The sequence below is a fragment of the Mustela nigripes genome, chromosome 9 (assembly GCF_022355385.1).
Source record: "Mustela nigripes isolate SB6536 chromosome 9, MUSNIG.SB6536, whole genome shotgun sequence".
Taxonomy (NCBI): domain Eukaryota; kingdom Metazoa; phylum Chordata; class Mammalia; order Carnivora; family Mustelidae; genus Mustela; species Mustela nigripes.
The window spans coordinates 31,975,299-31,997,182 of record NC_081565.1 but is presented as its reverse complement, the minus strand read 5'-3'; the positions used below and the strand labels follow the sequence as shown (position 1 = coordinate 31,997,182).

The window sequence follows — 21,884 nt, the reverse complement described above, 5'->3', positions numbered from 1 at the left end:
GAAATCTTGACTTCTGCAATGAACTAGAAGGTATTAAGCTAAGTGAAATAAATTAATCAGAGAAAGACAATTATATCATTTCACTCATACGTGGAATTTAAGAAACAAGATGAACTTGGGGAAGAAAAGGAAAAATAAAGTAAGATGAAAACAGAAAGGGAGGCAAACTGTAAGAGACTCTTAACTCTAGAAAACAAACTGCGGGTTGCTGGAGGGGAGGAGGGTTGGGGGATGGGGCTTTTGGGTGATGGACATCAAGGAGGGCACATGATATAATGAGCACTGGGTCTTATAAGAGACTGATGAATCACTAAATTCTACCTCTGAAACTAAAAAGAGAGAGAGAATTGCAAGCACATTGCATGGAATGTGAGTTCTCAGTAACTGAGCTAAATCAGAACCAATTACATCTTCAGTCACCTAAAAAACATAAAAGCAAACACCGTGAACAACTATCTCCCTAATAGGTGGGGTCTCTTGACTGTTTCTAAATCTCTGGCTCTTTTGATGAAATTTTCATTCACCCAATGTATTTGTATTTCTCAAGAGTGTCTGTAACTTTCAGAATACCCCAACTTTAACATTTACATGGAGTTTACCCTGTGCTAGGCACTGCTCTGGGCATCGGGGTTTGATGGTGGAAGGACAACCACTACCCCACCTTCAAGAAGTGTATTGTCTATGAGGGAGGTGGACATTAAATAAATAATCACACATAAAAAATAAATACAGAGCAGGCCATTAATGCATTAAATTCAATTTTCATTGTGAAAATGAAAATCCTTTAGCTGTTAACTGTTAAAAAACAAAACAAAACAAAACAAAAACCAAAAAAACCCCAGCATCTGTTTTCCTGTAGAAAGTCTCACCCTTGGGGTTACCTCATTATCTCCCTGTGGGGATCTTTTAAATGGTGCCTCTCTCACCCACCCTTCTTAAACTAAAAATGACGTCTAAAGCCTTGACTGGAGTGGGAATCGACCTTTTATGGCAAGGACACTTCCTGGATGCACTCTGGGTTCCAACTGCGTCAACAGTGGGAGCACCTCACCTCTGGTCTCCTGCCTCTAGTGACAAGGGAGGCCCCCCCGGACCAGCTGCTCTCAGGGGCCATTCAGCCTTCTGTCTCATGTTTCTGGTGGCTGTTGATAGTCATGGCCTAGGCTCATATTTATTCTTAAATATGGAAGGTTTCACAAATTTGCTTGTCATCCTGAAGCAGGGCCCACCGTGATCTTCTCCACATCATTCTAATTTTAGCATATGTGCTGCGCAAGTGAGCCCTAGACTCGTATTGCAAATGGCATTGCCAATCGGGGCTTTTTCTGGTGTTTTCGTTCCTTCTGCACCATGAGCTGAGATTCTTCTGTAAAGAAGAATGTTCCCTCGCTAACCAGGAAAGTTTGGTGTCTACGAAATTTAGAGTTCATTCAGAAAAGGCGTAAACCATTTTTCAGTCTTTCTCTTTATTTGCCTGTTTTCAGGGTAAGAGTTAGCGCTCCAGTTTGCTCCAGTGGTGCAGACGGAATGGAATGGGTTGTTTTTGTCTGTTTGTTGGCTCATTTGCATTTTGGCTTTTTTTCTTTAGCAACATTGTAAACCAACGGGCTTTTATACGGCCAATGGGCTTCTGTCAATTAGTCTGGTGGGTGTGTGCGCGCGCGCATGTGTGTGTGTGTGTGTGCTTGTGTGTGTGTTTTCTTTCAACTGCTCAGGTTGCCTGTCTTTGGCTAGTGAGAATCTCTTTCTTTTGGCTTCTAGAATCTTGACCCCTTCTGTTGGTTTGATCGCCTCCTTGATTCTGGCCACACTTGTCTTCTCCATCCCTGCTGCCGTCCTTCCCAGAAGCCCCAACACTTTCTGTGGGGGCAGTGGTCAGAGCCCACAGTCTGGATGCCAGTGAAGGCCTTTGTCTCAAGAGCACACACCACAACCGAAACCCAATGCTAGCCACATAAATAATGGGACATTTTTTAGTAGCCATGTTTTAAAAAAAGGAGCAAGTAAAGCTTATAATGTATTTTCATTCAGTATACCCCCAATATTATTAGTTTTAACACTTGTTTTCACACTGAGTCTTGAAATCTGTGGTGTATTTTATCTTTACAGCGTGTCTCAGTGTGGACTTAGCCCCATCAGGTGCCCTGGGCCACATGCCGCCAGTGGGTACCATGTGGGACAACCCAGCACTATAGCTTTTCAGTAGGCAGAGAAAGGAAATGTGTATTTTTGAGAAACAAATTGTGAGCTCATACTGATATCTCAAATTCAAATGTAATCTTACAGGATCTTTTTCTTCTTTGATATTACACTTGTATTTCTTCTTCTTTTTTAAGATTTTATTTATTTATTTGACAGAGAGAGAGAGAGAGAGAGCACAAGCACAAGCAGGGAGAGGGGCAGAGAGAGAGGGAGAAGCAGGCTCCCCACTGAGCAGGGAGCCTGATGTGAGGCTCGATCCCAGGACTCTGGGATCATGATCTGAATCGAAGGCAGATGCTTAACCAACTGAACTACCAGGTACCCCAATACTTGTATTTCTTTTTTCTTACACTGAAAATCTAATTTTTAAGAAATATCCACATATAACTTATTTGCTTTATCTTAAACTTTTTTTATTTTTTATTTTTAAAGATTTTATTTGACAGACAGAGATCACAAGTAGGCAGAGAGGCAGGCAGAGAGAGGGTGGGGAACAGGCTCCCTGCTGAGCAAAGAGCCTGATGCAGGGGCTCTATCCCAGGGCCCGCAGATCATGACCTGAGGCTTAACCCTCTGAGCCACCCAGGCACCCCTATCTTAAACTTTTATTTAAAGTAGTTTCAAAATAATAACACACTGACAGTGTGATACTGAATGAGGTTTAAGATTTCTTTGCAGATCTATTTGTTTGCAGAATATAGTTCACTAAGGAAATGTAATCAAATACGAGATAGTCTAAAAAAATGGTATGTTCTAAAGTCACTTAATATCATTTTTTCTATGTCTCATCAACAGGATACAGCTGGCTTATTTAATCTCAGTTTTAATCATTAGAGGCTCCCAACCTCCTTTAGTGTTTTTGTAGTTTCTTCCAAATCTTTCTGAACATAGGGAATTCATTTGAGGTCAATGTCCTATGGTGGTCAAGACATAGCTAGATGACATTTGAACCCTTCCAAGCCTAAGATGCTCTGATTATTCTAAACATCTCCTATTCCCAGATTCCTTCACAAAGCAAAGAGTCTCCAAGAACATGGAAGTCTGTGATTTATAAGCTGGTGGATTGTGGAAACTTCTTTCTTTCTTTCTTTCTTTTTTTTTTTTAGATTTTTATTTATTTATTTGAGAGAGAGACAGTGAGAGAGAACATGAGAGGCGAGAAGGTCAGAGGGAGAAGCAGACTCCCCATGGAGCTGGGAGCCTGATGCAGGACTCGATCCCGGGACTCCAGGACCCAGGACCGTGACCTGAGCCGAAGGCAGTTGCTCAACCAACTGAGCCACCCAGGCGCCCCTGGAAACTTCTTTCTATATGGCTGAGTCTTGTCTTCGGAAACAGCCTAGTCAAGGGTGGACAAGGGCCAGGGCAGGGGTGGGGTTCACAAGGAGTTCATTGAGGGGTCTTTGAACTCTCCAGAAAGGGGTTTAGAAAGGTGTGTGTCTTTCCCTAGAGGCTCCTGAAAGGGAAGAGGGAGCTTGGTTTTTTGCTCTTAGAATGTTTGAAGGGTTTTAGATCTAAGAGGTACCTCAGAGATGACATTAGATAGACTGCGTCGAGTGATGGAGAGAGCACTGGACTTGGGAGCTGAGGTCCCGGATTCAGACTTGGATGTCTATACTTGCGTGACTTTGGGCAAGTCATCAGCTCTGTATTATGCTGTTTCTTGTAGCCTAGAATCGTGTGCTTCTAATCTGGGGGCTGTTGAGTCTCTCAATCAGGGTATCTTTTTGCAGATGCATTCTTGCAGGAGTCCTTGGTACATGTGTGAGGCAACAACCCAGCTATGCTTGGACTAGTGTAGCCAAAAGGCTGCACTAACAAGAACTGGAGAGATAGGAGCTTTCAGGCCATAAAGAGTTAAACTGTCTGCAACTCAGATCTAGCATCTTAAAACGGGGGTTATGCTTCTTGCCTATGGCATAGAATGGGAAGGCACTTTCAGACCTCGAAATGTCAGGGACTCTTCCCATTAAATCCAGTTCTCGAGGCAGAAACTGCTTTCTAATGGGGTCATTACTCTCAGAACTTTGGGTGGGATCTGTTGTTGCATATAAATCTGGACCAAAATGCCACCTTTGTGTTTTGTTTAGCTGCAGAACAAAGGACTGAAAGACTACTGCTTTGACTATAACCCTCCCAACGAAAACCAGATCATGGGACACCAGGTCCTTCTATATCTCTGTCACGGAATGGGTCAGAACCAGGTAGGTGCTGCTTCTATCTAGCTGAACATCCCAGGGCCAGCAGGCAGCAGACAGCAGGAGGCGCTGTGCTCAAGGGACTCTCTCTGTTTTAAAAAAATTAAAAGTTTGATAACAAAGATCAGAGTAAAAAAAATAAAATAAACTAAAAAATTAAACATTTGATTTTTTTGCATGATCCAGGTAATATAGGCTTATTGCAGAACGTTTGAAAAAAAAAAAAAAACCCAAAAGCCAAAAAACAAAAAACCCAACCCAGAAGCAGTAAGTGAATGACAGGACCCAGCAACCACCATTAGAATGAAGACATATTTATTTCCCATCTCTTTGAATGCAAGGCCTTTGGATTATTGTTTGAAATAGTTATTATCATCATGTCTATGTGTTTTCTATCTCATTATTTCCACTTACTTTATCATACTTTTCTTGTGTTACTAGACATCCTTTGAGAATATCATTCCCAAGGGCCTCTTGATAACCCTTCACACAGGTAGATTACTATTTAGTTATATCTGAGTCCCTGCCTGCCTGTCTTTGTGGTTGTAAGTGCTTCTGCCACTAACTTCTTGTCAGAAAAAAAAAAAGGAAAAAAAAAAAAACCCAACAGATCTGCATTTTGGATGAGTTCCTTGGAATTAATGCTTAAATGGAATTACACGTTTTGATGCACAGTGCCACACAAAGGAGTGTTTAGAGTAACTACCAGGGGCCTGGGCAGGGCTGTCTGGGTGATGTCTGAGTTTCAGGGTGGGCAGGTGGAGACCAGGAAGGTGTGTGGCCTGGACCAGGATCCCAGCCCAAGCAGGCAGATACACCAGCAGGGCGGGTCCTGTGGAGGAGGGAGGAGACGAGGTGTCAGACATCTGGAGACGAAGTGGTGGGATTAGAATTTCTTCCAACCTGGAGTCCCCCCAGGTTCCCTCCTTCCACATCAGACAGTAACTTGTGCATGTTGGCTGCTCCGTTTTTAGTTCTTCGAGTACACGTCCCAGAAGGAAATACGCTATAACACCCACCAGCCAGAGGCCTGCATCGCCGTGGAGGCAGGAACGGACATTCTCACCATGCATCTCTGCCAGGACACTGTCCCGGAGAATCAGAAGTTCATCTTGCAGGAGGTAAGCGAGTTGTCTCCTGCCTTCCTTGCTGTCGGTCCGGGGGCTGCCAATGGGGGGAGTAGAGGGAGAGTTCTCGGGCCTAGTCCTCGCGGGCCTCAGGGTGGCAGCCACATACCGGAGACTGGGGGCTTCCCTCAAACTGCTGGCAGTGTGGTGGGGGTCTGGCATTCAGCGTCAGCACCCAGCATCGGTAGCATTATGGCTCCCCTCCAGTCGTCCTGCCCTCCTCCAACCTGTGGCCATGGCCATGCAAAGAGGAGCTGTGCAAACACAGTTGAAGATGAAAGGGCGTTTAAATGAGTGGAGCAAATAGCCAAAGTGTAAGGGTGTAAGGTTAGGCTAGACCCAGGTCGAAGCTACTCCATGTCTTTAAGCCTCATTTTCCCCAGCTGTAGAATGGGAACCATAACACTGGACCAGATGTATGGCAGAAATAGTCCTTGGAAACCATGAAGTTCTACAGAGATCAGCTGTTACTTGTAGGATAAGAATGAACATCAAGAAACACAGGATAAGAAAACACTCCTCGGGGGGAGTTGGTGCTCCTTCGGAATAGTTACTGGGGGCTGGGAACTGGGTATTATTTCAGGACTGAAAGGCTCCAGCCACACTGCACAGCCACAACGGGACCCGTGAATCAGTCAAATCCTTTGAGTCTCGAAAAAGCACTTGAGGGAATAAATCCAAAGCAAATAATTCAAAAGAAAAAAATCAGTTCTCTTTTATCTCCACGGGAGGCTTTCTTTCCCCGCCTGACCCCAGGGATGGAAAGATTGGTCTCTGTAGCTTATAAATGGGTTAATTCTAGGTATGATTAGAAGGTGGCATCCATTTTCCCATGACAATGTTGTGATTAGCAGTGAAACCCGCAGGCTCCCTAGACAAGCCCTGCGCTGTGGCACTATGCATCTGATACAAAAAATAAGACAGAAGACACCCCCGGTCTGTGGTTCTCTACAGCGCCTGCCCCCGCCTCCTTCTCTTCTCTCTTCTTTTTTTTTTTTAAAGATTTTATTTATTTATTTGAGAGAGAGACAGTGAGAGAGAGCATGAGCAAGGAGAAAGTCAGAGGAAGAAGCAGACTCCCCATGTTGCTGAGAGCCCGATGCGGGACTTGATCCCGGGACTCCGGGATCATGACCTGAGCTGAAGGCAGTCGTCCAACCAACTGAGCCACCCAGGGGTCCCTCTTCTCTCTTCTCACTGAAACCTGTTTATAAGCCCTCGAGGAAGAGTCATGCAAGCGAGAAATCATAAAATTGGTTTGAAATGTCATGACAGTTTTATCTTAAATTTCAGTGACCATTTAAGGAAAAAATAAGTTTCCTTAGAAGGGTGGGAGGAGCGTGGCTATATTTAATCATTTCCTTTCCTGGTGCTCTGAGGGCAACTTGGGAGCTCTCTTAAGGGTTTTAAAGGTGAATATTTTTTGCGATTCTTCTTCATATAATTCCGTTTCCAAGGTTGGTCTTTCCCTAGAACGGATGCACCACTTGTTCTGCCCTTCTGGTCCTCAGACACGATGATGGTTCCTTGGGCTGTACAGCTTATGACGGAGAGAGGTGGAGGGAAAAAACAAACTCCGGGGCCAGAGGAGAGGGTTGCTGAGCTAACTCAGCAACAGTTGGGAAAAAGAAGAGAAGGGGGGAAGCATTAAAGAGGACCGTGATTTTGGGGGCTGGGGAAATGGTCATGGTCCCGTAGAACCGATGTCTTCGCAGGTGACTTACCCTCTCATCCTGCTGTTCTTTGGCTGAGCTGGGATTACAGCCAAGGTTCCTGAGTCTGCCTTTAAAAACCTGAGAGAAAGAGGTCGCCAGGGATGGAATTAGTTGACCTGAGAGACGTGAAAGAGGTTAATAAGGGATCTTTGATCCTAATTTCCCTGAAAGAAAAGAATAGCGAGCGGTAGGGAAGGAGGCAGAGTCTGATAGATCCCTAGAGCGGCCAGCAGGTGGCACCACCAGCCCTGACGGTGGAGTTGTGGACCCTGGTGCCAAGCTTCCGGGGACAGGGGATCCACACCTGTCCACACCTGGCCCTTCCTATGCGCACACAGTCCCCCGTTGCCTTAGCACAGGGCAGACACTCCATGCTCAGTAACTGCTTCTGAAATGATAAAAAGTCCCCTGAGCTCTGAAGAATACATTGTAAGGAAAAAGATACTTTCTGGGGAATTATTTGGGTTTCTCTTAAATATCCGTAGTTTATCATCTCTTGTAGGATGGTTCTTTATTCCACACACAGTCCAATAAGTGCGTTCAGGCTGAGAGGAAGCCGTTCAGTGACAGTTTCGTACCCCTCTTGCGGGACTGCACCGACTCAGAACATCAGAAATGGCTCTTCAAGGAACACATGGGATAAATGGTCACTGTACGAGGAGCTCATGGAAGGAGCAGGAAGGCCCTGGACTGTGCCCGACAGAGACTGAGCTATATCCAGTGACAGATCCGCCCCCAAGCCAGCTGCTGTCCTTTGATAAGGAAGTCACTTTACAACCTGTGCAGGTGATGTTGGATTTAATAAGCTTTGTACTGATTTTGAAAACCTCAAAATTGCTCCCATATACCCTATTTCCAAAGGGTAGTCATAAATTGTTAACTCTTGATATTCAGAGAATTAAAACCTTTAAGTATTTTTCTATCAAGATGTGTGTTCTACTGTCATGCCTTTCTACGACAATCCCTAGCAAAAAGGTGAAGGTTCTATTTTTGGTGTTTGCAGGGATTACCAGCCATTAAGATGTTTGCATGGGTGGAAATCAGACTCATGCAGCGTGCTCTATGTAAACTGACAACACCTCAGACATTGGGTTAGTTTTTCTCAGTGTAGACAGATGAACACTAGGATTGTTGTGTTGATGATCACCCAGAACAACTCCAGCTGTCCTGGCAACCATCAATCTGATGCCACTCTGAACTTCGGTTTCTTCTTCTGTAGAATGAGAATAATGAAACCAAGCATGGAGGGGAGTCACGAGAATGAAATAACAGAGCAGATGTGGGGTTAGTTCAGTCCCGGGCATGTACGGGCTCATTAAATTTCTGGTTTCATAAATAACATGTTATAATATGTGAAGCACAATAAATTCATCAGTGGGTGTTCATCCAAAAATAAATACTAAGTAATCTGGTTATTTTATCTTTATGGGATTAAATAGCCCATCGGGAGGCGGGACTATGGTATGAACTCCTTCCAGCACAGCTCAGTTCTCTTGTAAATGGTTCAAGCGAGAACTTTTATGTTCTCCATCTTTTCCCCTTTCTGTGTGTCTCTCTGAGCTGGATGAAGGGGTGTCAGCCCCCTTCCCCTACCCCCCGGGGCATGGGAGGCAGTTCAGGCAGATGTAAAACGGATGCTGACCAAGTCCATAGGGAGTGCGAGGAGGCGTTTGTGCGCGTTCACAGGCCACTGCCACTAATCTGTTTGGCCTGTGAGTCATCCTCTTACTCCTGCAATCAACTGACACGTGGTCATTTTTAGGGTAGAGAACTAATAAGACATTTTTTAGGTGTCAAGGGAAATATTTTTATGGACTGGGAGGCAATTTACATTTTGAGGAACACTCCCATTCTCCGAGGGTTGGGGAATCTGAGCCTGGGTGTCTCCCCCTGGCCCACTGGAAGGTGTGAGTTGGCCGCCAGCCCCAGGACGTGGAGCCAGGAGCCCGTCCGCTGGCCTTAGCTAAGCCATGGTATGTCATCCCACCTTCCAGGACTCATTTCCTCATCTGCGTCACGGGGATAAGAATGTCCTTCAGATTGTTGATTTCTTAACTGCATTTTTTCATTACCCTAAGGATTACAGTATGCTTCCTGAATTTATCACACTGTTTTTCAGCAGAGTATCGAGTGAATTCCAGTAAAATCTGGCAAGTTTGTATTAGTGTAGCTCTCCTTCCTACCCCCTCCTCTGGGCTATTGTGGGTGTACGTGTATGTTATAAACTCAATTGAATGGTATAAATTATTACTTTAAATCATTTTAATTATTTAAAGAGTAACAGCAGAGAAAAAGCATATATAGGTGTGTATATATATGTGTGTGTGACAAACACACAGTCTGATATATTTACCCACGTCTGCATCATTTCCACGCTGTTCCGTGTATCCTGTGACTCGGAGTCCCCTCTGGTGTCATCCTCTTTCAGTGTAAAGAGTTTCTGGCATTTCATCTAGGATGGATCTGTTAGCAACACAATCTCAGTTTTTATTTATTTGGGAATGTTTCTATTCTACCTTCAGTTTTTTGGAAGATAGCCTGGTTGAATAGAAAATGCTAATTGATAGGGACACACACACCCCCACCCCTGCCACCTTCAGCTCTGTGAATCTGAGATCACACCCCCTTAGTGTCACCTTTGTTTTGAGTGAGAGCTTATCTGATAACCATTGGGTTACCTATATGTGGTGAGCGGTTTTTCTCTTGCTGCCTTTGAGATTTTTCTCTTAGACCTTAAATTCTCTTTCTCTTCAATCTGTCTCTGGCTTTCAGCAGTTTAACATATGTCTAGATGTGGTCTGTGTTTATCATACTTAGGGTATGTTGAGCTTTGGAAAATGTTAATGTTTTTAAAATAAGTTTGGAAAGGTCTACAGCCGTTATTTCTTCATTATTTTTCCTGCCCCTTGGTCCTTCAAGTTGGATAACGACTATTTGCCTTCTTTAAGTTCATCTGTCTTCTTCTGTCATCTCAAACCTGCTGCTGGGCTTATTTATAGTCACTTTACTTCGGTTATGAGACTTCTCACTGCTGAATACTATTTGGTTCTTTTTCGTAGTACCCATCTCTGTTTGAAATTAGATTCATCATTACAAGCACATTTTCATTTAGTTGTTTGAATATAGTTTTTAAAAATTCTTTGAATATATTTGTAATAACTGCTTTGAAGCCTTTGTACCATAGCAGTTTAAAACATTAAAGACATCACCTTACAGTCTCTGTAGGTCCGATCTGGGGCATGGCTTCACTAGCGTCTCTGTCAGGGGCTACCAAGGCTGCAGCAAGGGGTCCACCTGGGCTGTGATCTCTTCTGAGACTCAGGTCCTCCTCCAAGCCCCCTGGCTGTTGGTGGTATTCAATTCCCTGGGGCCACAGAACAGAGGATCTCAGCTCTAAAAGGTCACTGTCTGCTCCCTGCCATCTGGCTCTCTCCACAATGTGATAGTTTGCTTCTCGAGGGCCAGTGGGAGAGTGTCTGTTGCTGATTCTTGGCTCTTTTTAGGGCTCACTTGATTAGGTCCCGTTGACCCAGGATAATCTCCTTACTCAAAAGTCATCTGACTCGACATGAAATTCTTCAGGGCAGCGGTATCCCATCACATTCCCAAGTCTTGCCCCCACTCCAGGAGAGGGGAGAAGACTGTCCAGAGCATGTTCACCAGGAGGCAGGAAACTCAGAGCTCATCTAAAATTCTGTCTACCGTAGCCCGCCCTCTGGCCCCCAAGTAGTTTTTGCCCCTTCCATGTGAAATATACATTCACTCCTTCCCCGGGTTCCCGAGTCTCATCTCACTACAGTATGAGTTCAGAGCCCCAAATTGCATCATCTGAATCTAAAACTCATCAGCTGAAAGTTCAAAACCTAAGTCAGGTCCTGGTCCAGATGAGGCTTCTGGGTGTCCCCCAACAGGTGCGGCAGCCATGACACAGTTCCCCTCCAGCCGCGGGCCTGATAAGCCAAGGGGACAGGTTCTTAGCCCTGCCGTGGCCAGCACACAGAAGTGGGAAGCTGCGGATAATGGTTACAGACATTATATCTCAGGGGGAAATGAAGGTTAGAAGGAGCCATGGGTCCATAAGACTTTTAAAATTGAGCTAGGTAATGTGAAAATTCTCACCCAAATACTAGCCAGTAGGATCCAAGAGTACCTTAAAAGGATTATTCACCATGACCAAGTGGGTTTTATTCCTGGGCTGCAAGGTTGGTTCAACATCCACAAATCAATCACTGTGATATAATACATTAATAAAAGAAAGAACAAGCGCCTTATGATAACTCTCAATAGATGCTAAAAAAGCATATGACAAAGTACAGCATCCTTTCTTGATCAAAACTCTTCACAGTGTAGGGATAAGGGGTACGTACCTCAATATCATCAAAGCCATCTATGAAAAACCCACAGCGAATATCATTCTCAATGGGGAAAAACTGAGAGTTTTCCCCCTAAGGTCAGGTACATGGCAGGGATGTCCACTATCATCGCTGCTATTCAACATAGTACTAGAAGTCCTAGCCTCAGCAATCAGACAACAAAAAGAAATAAAAGGCATCCGAATCAGCGAAGAAGTCAAACTCTCACTCTTTTGCAGATAATATGATACTTTATGTGGAAAACCCAAAAGACCCCACCCCAAAACTCCTAGAACTCATACAGGAATTCAATAAAGTGTCAGGATATAAAATCAATGCACAGAAATCTGTTGCATATCTATACACCAACAATAAGACAAAAGAAAGAGAAATTAGAGTCAATCCCATTTACAATTGCTCCCAAACCCATAAAATTCCTAGGAATAAATTTAACCAAAGAGGCAAAGAATCTTTACTCAGAAAACTATAGAATACTCATGAAAGAAATTGAGGAAGACACAAAGAAATGGAAAAACGTTCCATGCTCATGGATTGGAAGAACAAATACTGTGACAATGTCTATGCTACCTAAAGCAATCTACACATTTAGTGCAATCCCTATAAAAATACCATCAATTTTTTTTGAAGAAATGGAACAAATAATCCTAAAATTTATATGGAGCCAGAAAAGACCCCGAATAGCCAGAGGAGTGTTGAGAAAGAAAGCCAAAGTTGGTGGCATCACAATTCCAGACATTAAGCTCTATTACAAAGCTTTAATCATCAAGATAGTATGGTACTGGCACAAAAACAGACACATAGATCAATGGAACAGAATAGAGAGCCCAGAAATGGACCCTCAACTCTATGGTCAACAAAGCAGGAAAGAATGTCCAACCGGAAAAAAGACAGTCTCTTCAGCAAATAGTGTTGGGAAAATTGGACAGCCATATGCAGAAAAATGAAACTGGACCATTTCCTTATACCAGACACAAAAATACACTCAAAATGGATGAAAGACCTCCATATGTCAGAGGAATCCGTCAAAATCCTTGAGGAGAACACAGGCAGCAACCACTTCAACCTCAGCCACAACTTCTTCCTAGGAACATCGCCTAAGGCAAGGGAAGCAAGGGCAAAAATAAACCTTTGGGACTTCATCAAGATCAAAATCTTTTGCATAGCAAAGCAAACAGTCAACAAATTCTAAAGACAACTGACAGAATGGGAGAAGATATTCACAAAAGACCTATCAGATAAAGGGCTAGTGTCCAAAATCTATAAACTTATCAAACTCAACACCCAAAGAACAAATATTCCAATCAAGAAATGGGCAGAAGGGGTGCCTGGGTGGGTTAAAGCCTCTGCCTTTGGCTCAGGTCATGATCTCAGGGTCCTGGGATCAAGCCCCGCATCAGACTCTGCTCCACAGGAAGCCTGCTTCCTCCTCTCTCTCTCTCTGCCTGCCTCTTTGCCTACTTGTGATCTCTGTCTGTCATATAAATAAATAAAATAAATAAAATCTTAAAAAAAGGAAAAGAAGACATCCAAATGGCCAACAGACACATGAAAAAGTGTTCAACATAACTTGGCATCAGGGAAATACAAATCACAACCACAGTGAGATCCCCCCTTACACCAGTCAAAATAGCTAAAATGAACAAGTCAGGAAATGACAGATGTTGGTGAGGATGCAGAGAAAGAGGAACACTCCTACACTGTTGGTGGGCATGCAAGCTGGTGCAGGCACTCTGGAAAACAGTATGGAGGTTCTTCAAAAATTTGAAAACAGAGCTACCACACGACCCAACAATGTAGTGATCTGAAGGGGCACGTGCACCCAAATGTTCATAGCAGCAATGTCCACAATAGCCAAACTATGAGAAGAACCTAGATGTCCATCAACAGATGAATGGATAAAGAAGATCTGGCATGTGTGCAGACATACACACACTGGAATACTATGCAGCCATCAAAAGAAATGCAATCTTGCCATTTGCAACGACGTGGATGGAACTAGAGGGTACTATGCTGAGCAAAATAAGTCGATCAGAGAAAGATAATTATCATATGATCTCTCTGATATGAGGAATTGGAGAGACAGGGTGGGGGGTTTGGGGGCCAGGGAAGGAAAAAAAATGAAACAAGATGGGATCAGGAGGGAGACAAACCATGAGCGACTCAATCTCACAAACAAATGGAGGGTTGCTAGGGGCGTGGGGGGTAGGAAGAGGGTGGTTGGGTTATGGGCATTGGGGAGGGTATGTGCTATGGTGAGTGCTGTGAAATGTGTAGGCCTGATAATTCACAGACCTGTACCCCTGGGGCAAATAATACATTATATGCTAATAAAAATAATTTTTAAAAATTGAGCTAGGTAAATGTTTTGCTTCTCTGGATTCAGTTTCAAGACCTGGGGAGAATCCTCTGGAACTCTTGCCTCTTTCTTCTGGGCACACAGCTCCCCAACTCTTGCCTTCCTCCCTTTTTAATGAAAGGTAACATGGTTGCAATGGAGGAGTTTTACCAAAGTGCTCCCCCCTGTGGAATTCTGGGGGGTCCAAGAGTCTCATTTTGTACTCTCACTGTCCCTTTTTAGTCCAAGCTGGCAGGATTTCTGCTGAAATAATTTTCTCAGAACTTTGGGCATCTTGTATGAGTTCATTGCTTTTCACACGGCTAGACAGAAGCCACATGCACAGATCTCTGTTTTTCTCTGCAAGCTTTCTAGGAACCCCTGGCTCAACTGAGAAGACCTTTGAGGTGCCCACACCCGTAATCTCTTGAAAGGGCCTTTGGCGGGGCTGAACGTCCTGACCTTTCAATCGCTTTGAGGTTCTAGCAAAAGGTGGTACAGTCACACACTCAGCCTTCTCTCTGGGCCACATGTTCTGCAGCCCTACTGAGTTTTAGCATCTTTTGCCATCTGAAGAGACTGAGAATTTTAATCCTACTTCATTCTTGTGTCACTCTATTTCTCTTTTTTCTCTTGGGTTCTACTCTGAGCAGCAGGAAGAGAGCAGGCAGCACCTTCAGAACTGCCTGGAAATCTTCGCTACGTAACAGGCTCATCCCTTAGCAATTCTGCATACCTGTGGGTAGTTTTGCTAAGCTTTCTGCCACATATAACAGGGGTCCCCTCACTCCTGTTTCCGTTGTCCTCACTCTCTTCTGATCAATCCTAATGCTTCACCAACAGTGTCCTGAACATCCGTATTTCTACAGACTGCTCAAGGAAATTGAGCCTTTCCTATCGCTTTCTGCAAATTCCCTCCAACGTTCTCCTGCTCTTTCGTTGCCAAAGCTGGGCCCCATGCAAGGTATTTGTTACAATGGCATCTCACTTCCAGGTACCAAAATCCGTGTTAGTTTCCTATTGTTGTGTAACACATCGCCAGAGACTTAGTGGCTTATGATAGCCCTTATTTACCTGTGGGTCATTAGCCTGGTTGTCACTTGGCTGGCTTCTCTGTTCTGAGCTCGTGGGCTCAAATCAAGCTGTCGGGGGGGGGGGGGTTGCTGTCTCTCCCGAGGCCTGGGGTCTTCTTCTAAGCCCACTCTTTATGGGCAGAATTTGGGTCTTTGTGATCACAGGACTGAGATCCTCAGCCCCTAGAGGTCGTTTGCTGAGAGATTTTCCGGCAGCCTCTGAAGAAGTCAGCCACCCTGTCGTGATGGGGCCAGGCGGCTAGGACTGAGACCAAGGAGCTGAGGATTAAGCCTCTGGGAACTCAGAGGGGCAGAGTTCATGTTAAATTTCTAGAAGCATGCTCCTCAGTGGGATTAGTATCCCAATGACAATGTAGATAATGCACGTACATCTGAAAAATCAATTTCAGGGATGCCATTCTTGTGATCAGAGGCCTACTTACCATTCAAGAAAGCTCCTTTCTGGGGAACCTGCGTGGCTCAGTCGTTTAAGCATCTGCCTTCAGCTGAGGTGTGATCCCAAGGTCCTGGGATGGAGGCTTACGTTGGGCTCCCTGCTCAACGGGGAACCTGCTTCTTTCTCTCCCTCTGCCCCTCCCCCAGCTTGTACTCTTGCTCTATCTCAAATAAAGAAAGTTTCCTTTTTGAAAACTTCTAAAAATTCCCCAGAAACTAAACCTTCATCACGTGAAGAGCTTCTTAGATATCAGCTGGGAAGGGCTTGTTTTATTTATAGGCATCAATTTTGAATTTCCTTACAGGCTGAGTATGTGTTAAACTTAAATTGCTTGCACCAACTAGCTTCCTTTTTCCCTCCTATGAAAGCAACGCTTCTCACACTCGAATGTGCACAGGGTCACTTGGCATCTAGCTAAGAGCCTGATGCATGTTTACTAGGCCTGGGATGGGCCTTGAGAGTCTGCATTTCTCCGAGTTCCCAGATGATGCCAGCGCTGCTGGTCTGTGGGCCATATTTTGAGTAGCCGGATATCCAACTGAGAAAAAGGAGAGAAGAAAGCTCCAGGTTGGCTAGCTACCAGTGTCTTACCCTCACACACACACCAGATGGTGTTGTCAGCTCAGGAAACGTAACAGGACTTTCTCTGAGGCCCAGTCTATTGGTCTAAACCATCCTCCACATCCTGGGTCCTTAGGAGGCAGAGCTGGAAGACACCCAGAGATCACCCCCTGCCCAACGTCGCTGATGGGGGAACTGAGGCCGGGGAGGAAAGGGGTTTGGCTGAGGTCACACTGCAAGTTAGGGACAGCATTTTCTTTGTCAATCCCTGTCATTCCATCTGGCCACCCGTATTCTAAATTTGTTTTGGGTGTGTTTTCCTTGAAGTGTTCAGCTGGGACTCTTTTTTTAAAAAAAACATTATATCTTCAAAAACTGGCCTTGCCATATTCTGTTAAATTATAAAATAAGATGAGTTACTAATCTTCATAGAAAGTTCTGAAGACCTTGCCACATGGCTCGTCACAATATTTATTTAACAAGTGGGGCTGGAAATACTGGCCTCCTCAGTCTCCTGATGTCTATGAGCGTTAGTGCGCTACACACTACATCTCTCACACTTCTACACAACTTCAGAGTTTTGTTTTCAAGGGTTTTATTTTGTTTGATCTTATGAAGTCAACCGGATGAGTGTGGCTATCTCCTGTTGCTACAGCTGTTGCTGCTAATAATAATAATTATGATTATGATTATTCCATGAGTTGGGCAGTGCTCTAGGCATTCCTGTACATGATCTAATTTAATTCTCAAAACAGCCAGTGAGGAAGGTGTTAGTCCTTCCCTCCCCACCCCTCACCCCCCCAACCTCAGGTGGGAACACTGAGCCTCACAGAGAGGAGGGAACTTGTCTAAGGTCACACAGCTAGTGGATGGCGGTTCTGGCATCTGAATGCAGATGGTCTTAGGCCAGATCTCAGCGATAAAGGCTCTGTCCTGGAGGGTGTCTCCTGGAGGGTGGGGGACGACCAGCCCAAATCTGCAGCCCATACTACCCCCCCCCTCCCCCGTCATGCCCCTTCACTCTTGATCTGGTTACGCCACACTGCCACTTATGGCCTGAGGATGACTGAGTCTGTCCCTCTTGGAGAACTCAGGAGGTCACAGTGGATGCCTGTCTCTGGGCAAACTCATTTCTTTCGAAAGCACCACGTCTGGGAGCAGAACCAAGTAGAGAGTGGCCAAGGGTTCCGGCCTGCTCTTTCATGGGCAGCTGTCCAGGGACCATCCCCTCTTGCCCACACCCAAAGCCTGCTCTCTCTCTTCTCCAGATGAGGCAGGAATGGGAAGCTAGGATTTGGGAGGTATCTCTGAAGCTTCTCCCTTGAGCTTCTCACTGCGGAGCAGGGAGACCCGAGCAGTCCATGGCCAGGTCAACTGTGATGACTCGGTCCAGCACCAATCTGCCCTCAGAGAGTTTCAGACCCGTGGGATGGAGAGTTTTGTCCCATCTGCTGTGTCGTTATTCCTCTGTGAATCATCTTGAATCTTCTTTTATGAGGCAAGGGTCAATGGAACTGATTGCTCATTAGAATTAAGATGGTTATTTTAGTATCTCAAAAAGAAATTGCCAGAGGGGTGTGTCTATTGGGCAGCTCTGGTTATTAACTCAAGAGTGATTGCACAACAGCACTGGAGTCTCATTGGCAACTGTCAGAAACGGAGGTGAACTACTGGGTTATGGGATTTGAAGGGACTTTAGAAGTCATAGGTTCAACTCACTCACGATGCAGGACTCCCTCCTGGTCCCCAGTCTGTGGTCAGCGACCCTAGCTTGTCCACTGCTGCTGGGAGGGAGGCTCCTCCCTTTCCAGGCGGTCTTTTCTGTTCTCGAATGGCTCTTGAAGCCGAAATCCGTTTCCCTGAAGTTTCCCATATTGCTCTGGATCCCCTAGGAGGCCACCCAGCGTGTCTGCTCTCTTTGCCCCTCAGAGATTGGGGGAGAGAGAAGATGCGTCTGAGTCTTCTCTGCTCCAGGCCAGCCAGCCTCATTTCTTCAAACCATTCTGGGATGTGGTTTTCACTGGAGTTCTGAGAGCAGAGCAGAGAGATGTTTGCTTTAAATCCGCTACATTTAACCAAAAGTCGAGTGTCCATTCTCCATTACTGTAGGCTAGCTTAAGCTAGCTTAGGCTGCCCCAGATGTCCTGAGGGCAATAGAAGGACACGAGGGAGCCTGTGGGTAGGAAGGGACAGTGTGTGTGTGTATGTGCACGTATGGTCCGTGTGTGTCTGTGTGCGTGGGGGGGGGGCAGCAAGACTGGGAGAGATGGTGTAAGTGAACCTTCCTTTTCCATAACGGGAAGTCAGTAATAATGATCTAAAACAGAAAACTCAGGAGGAAAGCAGGGCTGATATATTATCTGAAATACAGGGGCAAATAGCTTGAAAGAAGAAATAGCTTGAAACGTTGCATAGAGGCTCTCTTGGGATCCAGATCTAGATGGGGTGGGGACGGGTGGAGCAAGGGACGGCTGATTTTATTATAAACCTGGAGGACTATGAGGCTTTTTCAACAAAGTACATGTGCTCAAGCTAACTGAGTACATTTGGTAAAAATTATCTTTAAAAAATTTCCCAATTGGAGTCTCAGTCCAAGCTCTTGTTCGTAGGGAAATAATTAGGGACCTAGATTTGGCTTTATTTAGCAGGCCAGATTTAAAAGATGTTGGAATTTGCGAAAGGACAGATCTGGATATAAATTCTGATGGGTCATTCGCCAGCTGTGTGACATTGGGCAAGTGACCCGACGCCTCTGAACCACAAGTCCTCATCTGTAAGATAGAGGCAGTGCTGGGACATCACTCTTAGGGGGTCGTGAACATTCCGTGAGATGAGGTGGGCAAAGCTGGGAGCCTAGAGCACCCAGCAGAACAGGTACTCAGGGACCACTTACTGGCCAAATATTCGGAGTTGCTTGCATCCAGAGATCTCCTGGGTGCCAGGGCGGCCATCAGAAACAAGGAGTATCTGGGACCTCTGCCCATGGAACAGTTGCTCTTCATAAAAGTCAGTTTCTGTGTTGTTTTCTGCCTTGTGGCTGAACAAATGAGCAAAAGTCCTTGGAGCCCCGCCCCCCCCCACCAGCTTCCTTCCCTCTCCATTTGTAGAGAAGTTAACTTTTCAACTTGTCTCTTCTTGTAATTATTCATCTGTGGGAAAACTTTGAACTCAAGAACCGCAGGGGACTTGGAGGTGGGGCGTGGTCATTTTAGTCCAGTCTTTTCGCCGTCCAGTGAGAACACCGCTTCCTACCTAGGAGGGGCTGGGAAGGGGGGCTCCCAGGTTGGTTCATCCTCTGTGCCCACAGGTAGGGAGGGGGATGGGAGTATGAGCCTGGGCCACTCTGCAAAACCCCAGCCGGCCATGGGACTGGGGAGACCTGGGGAGCCTGCCGGGACATGGAATGGGCTCCGCAAACTCCTTTTGGAGCCAGAAGCTGAAGGGAAATAAAACTGCCCTCTCTGGGTAAGTTCTGGAGAGTTCTGGGAACTGGTCTGCAGAACAAATTGATTTATGGGGATCCAGCTGTGAAGAACTGTACAAAACAGGGATCAGAGGAGATACACTCCAGATGTGGCTTTATTAAAGGCAGGGATAGAACAGTGGGATTGAAAGACTTTCTGAGGTCCAGTGGACCGTGGAGACTTCGAGAAAGTATGGCCAAGAGCTTGTAGCTTCTAGCTGCCAATCCTGAGCTGGAAAGCACCTTAGAACCCGTTGTGTCCAGCCTCTTGAAGCTGTAGGTAGGGGCCCCAAGGTCCAGGGAGGGGAGGGGCTTAGCCTGCATCATACAGTGAGGGGAGATGAGACTAGGGCCAAAACTCACATCTGTTACTGTCAGTTCTGATGTCTGTCCCATCGGCAGCACTTGCTCACCTGCCTTTTAGCTCCAACTCAGGCTGTTTTCTGAATTGCAAGTGGAGGGAAGGCTCTACCCTGCCCGTCTGATGGTGATTTACACTGAGAGGGAGACCCCTAAGGCTGGGGTGCAGAGCTCCCTCCCCAACTCACGGACCTTTGAGACCTTCTCTTAGAGCCTTTGGTCCCTGAGCTCCCGGAGCCGGAGCTGGGCTCAGTGGTACTTCCTTTGCTCTCTGCTCTCAGTCTCTGAGGGAAGGGCGGGCCTGTCCAGTGCAAGGAGGGCCCTCCCCTGCTGCACGGCCTCTGCTGGGAAAGGACTTCAGGGTTTTGCGCCTGGGGATGAGATTCGTATTTGGTAGAATCTCAAATGAATTCAAGACTCCCTTCTCTGCTCTCGTGTACCTGACACGTACTGTCTCTTCCCCCCAGCACTTCCCTTTTTTTCCAGATTATTAGAAAGATACATGCTTAGCTGGATATTTAGAAACTATGCAAGAATCTAAAGAAATCACTTAAATTCTCACTACCCAGAGACAGCACCATTTGGAATGATTTCCTTCCAGTTCTTTTTTTGTTACCACCATCCCTTTTACTAGTTTGGAACTGGCTCAGTGTGTTAGCTTTTGCCAAGTGAACATGGTCCTGTCCTTCGGGGAAATGCAAAATTAGTATCCTTCTTTGGCCCATACCAGGACTCAGATGTGTGAAGACAATATGTATCCACAGATTCTTCCCACCTCGGGGAGAAAACCTAAACTCCACTTTTAAATGCCGGGGTTTGTCATTACAAGTAGGATCGCCATTTATTAAGTGTGCACTGCTTGCAAGGTATTGCACTAGCTGTTTTTCATACATTCCTTCGTTTAATATTTACAACAACCTTTCTAAGGAGATATCTTCTAGCTCCAATTTATAGGGGAAGAAACTGTGGCTCAGAGATTACGGATCTCATTTGGGCTGATGGGAACTGAGTTCAGAAGATTATCACCTCCCTTCATCTGGCCTCTTTATCTTTATTAATATATCCAGAGGACACAGTACCTTTCCTGGCAACCTTACTAAAGCTGCTTATTGAATGCTGTACATGCAAAGCAAGCCTTTATGGTCGTCCCTGACAAATCCATCTCCTTTATTCTGTCTCACAAAGACCTTGTTTTCCTTATAGCAGTCATGCTGAGGCAACATAACATGTAGAATTCCTGGCAACAGTGTTTAAAAACAAAAAACCACCAATCAAGCTCCTAGCTCAGCTCCTAGCACACAGTACTCACCGAGTACCTGGTTGCTATGATTATTATATGAGGTGGGTGATACTATTTGTTTGGTTCCCTGGGTTTCCCCCTCTGTTCCCCATAAAACACAGCAGAAAAATGTGCTAAAAGTAGCATTTTGCTAAGGAGGGGCCCATCCACTGTGGTTGGTCTCTGAGGTGGCTTCCAGAAGCATCCTTCCTCCCCAGCGACTGGCAGAAATAAGAAGCCAAGAAGATGCTTCCTTGAGTAGGGGTGCTTCTGCCCCATACCCAGCCCCACCTTCCCTGGAGGTCTCTCCATCCCAGGCGTGTGCTGGTGGGGCAGGCCTATGTGTCTTTGGTGGGAAGACCCTCCACTCCCCGGCAGCCTCCAAGCCTGTGACATCCCAGCCCGCCTCCCTGCTGTTTCTGAGGCTGGTCCCTCATGCACGTGGCTCTGAAGAGACACTCCTTTGAGTGGGGTGGAGCTGTCAGAATGGATTTTAAAATATGGGTTGTATTTTATTTTAATTTTTGGTTATTTTCTAAATTTGGTCACAATCACATCTTTTTGTTCTAAAATGAGAGAGGATGCAGCTGCCCTCTGGGAAATCTCCAGAGAGGAGAAGGGAAGAAGGCCCGTGTGTATCTCTGCTGAATGCTCCTGCTTCCTTCCTGAGCTCTCCAAAGTCAGCTTGGTGTTGTCAAGCTGACTTTGGAGTGGAAGGGACCGATGTGGACCTGAGAATGC

At 45.6% G+C, this 21,884-nt stretch overlaps 1 protein-coding gene and 1 non-coding gene across 3 annotated transcripts in view; one reads left to right on the top strand and one right to left on the bottom strand.

Moving 5' to 3' along the window:
* GALNT12 (polypeptide N-acetylgalactosaminyltransferase 12) overlaps positions 1-8,168 on the top strand; it is a 38,545-nt gene extending 30,377 nt beyond the window's left edge. For both annotated transcript variants that reach the window (XM_059411208.1, XM_059411207.1), the window contains 3 exons: positions 4,293-4,406; positions 5,375-5,521; positions 7,745-8,168. In XM_059411208.1, coding sequence (XP_059267191.1) covers positions 4,293-4,406; positions 5,375-5,521; positions 7,745-7,885 — 402 coding nt within the window. In that variant the 3' untranslated portion in view covers positions 7,886-8,168. The remainder of the gene's footprint in view (positions 1-4,292; positions 4,407-5,374; positions 5,522-7,744) is intronic.
* LOC132025247 (U6 spliceosomal RNA) lies at positions 1,178-1,284 on the bottom strand. The gene has a single exon (XR_009406507.1). It is a non-coding gene; the product is annotated as a U6 spliceosomal RNA (small nuclear RNA).
* Positions 8,169-21,884: the final 13,716 nt, after the last annotated feature.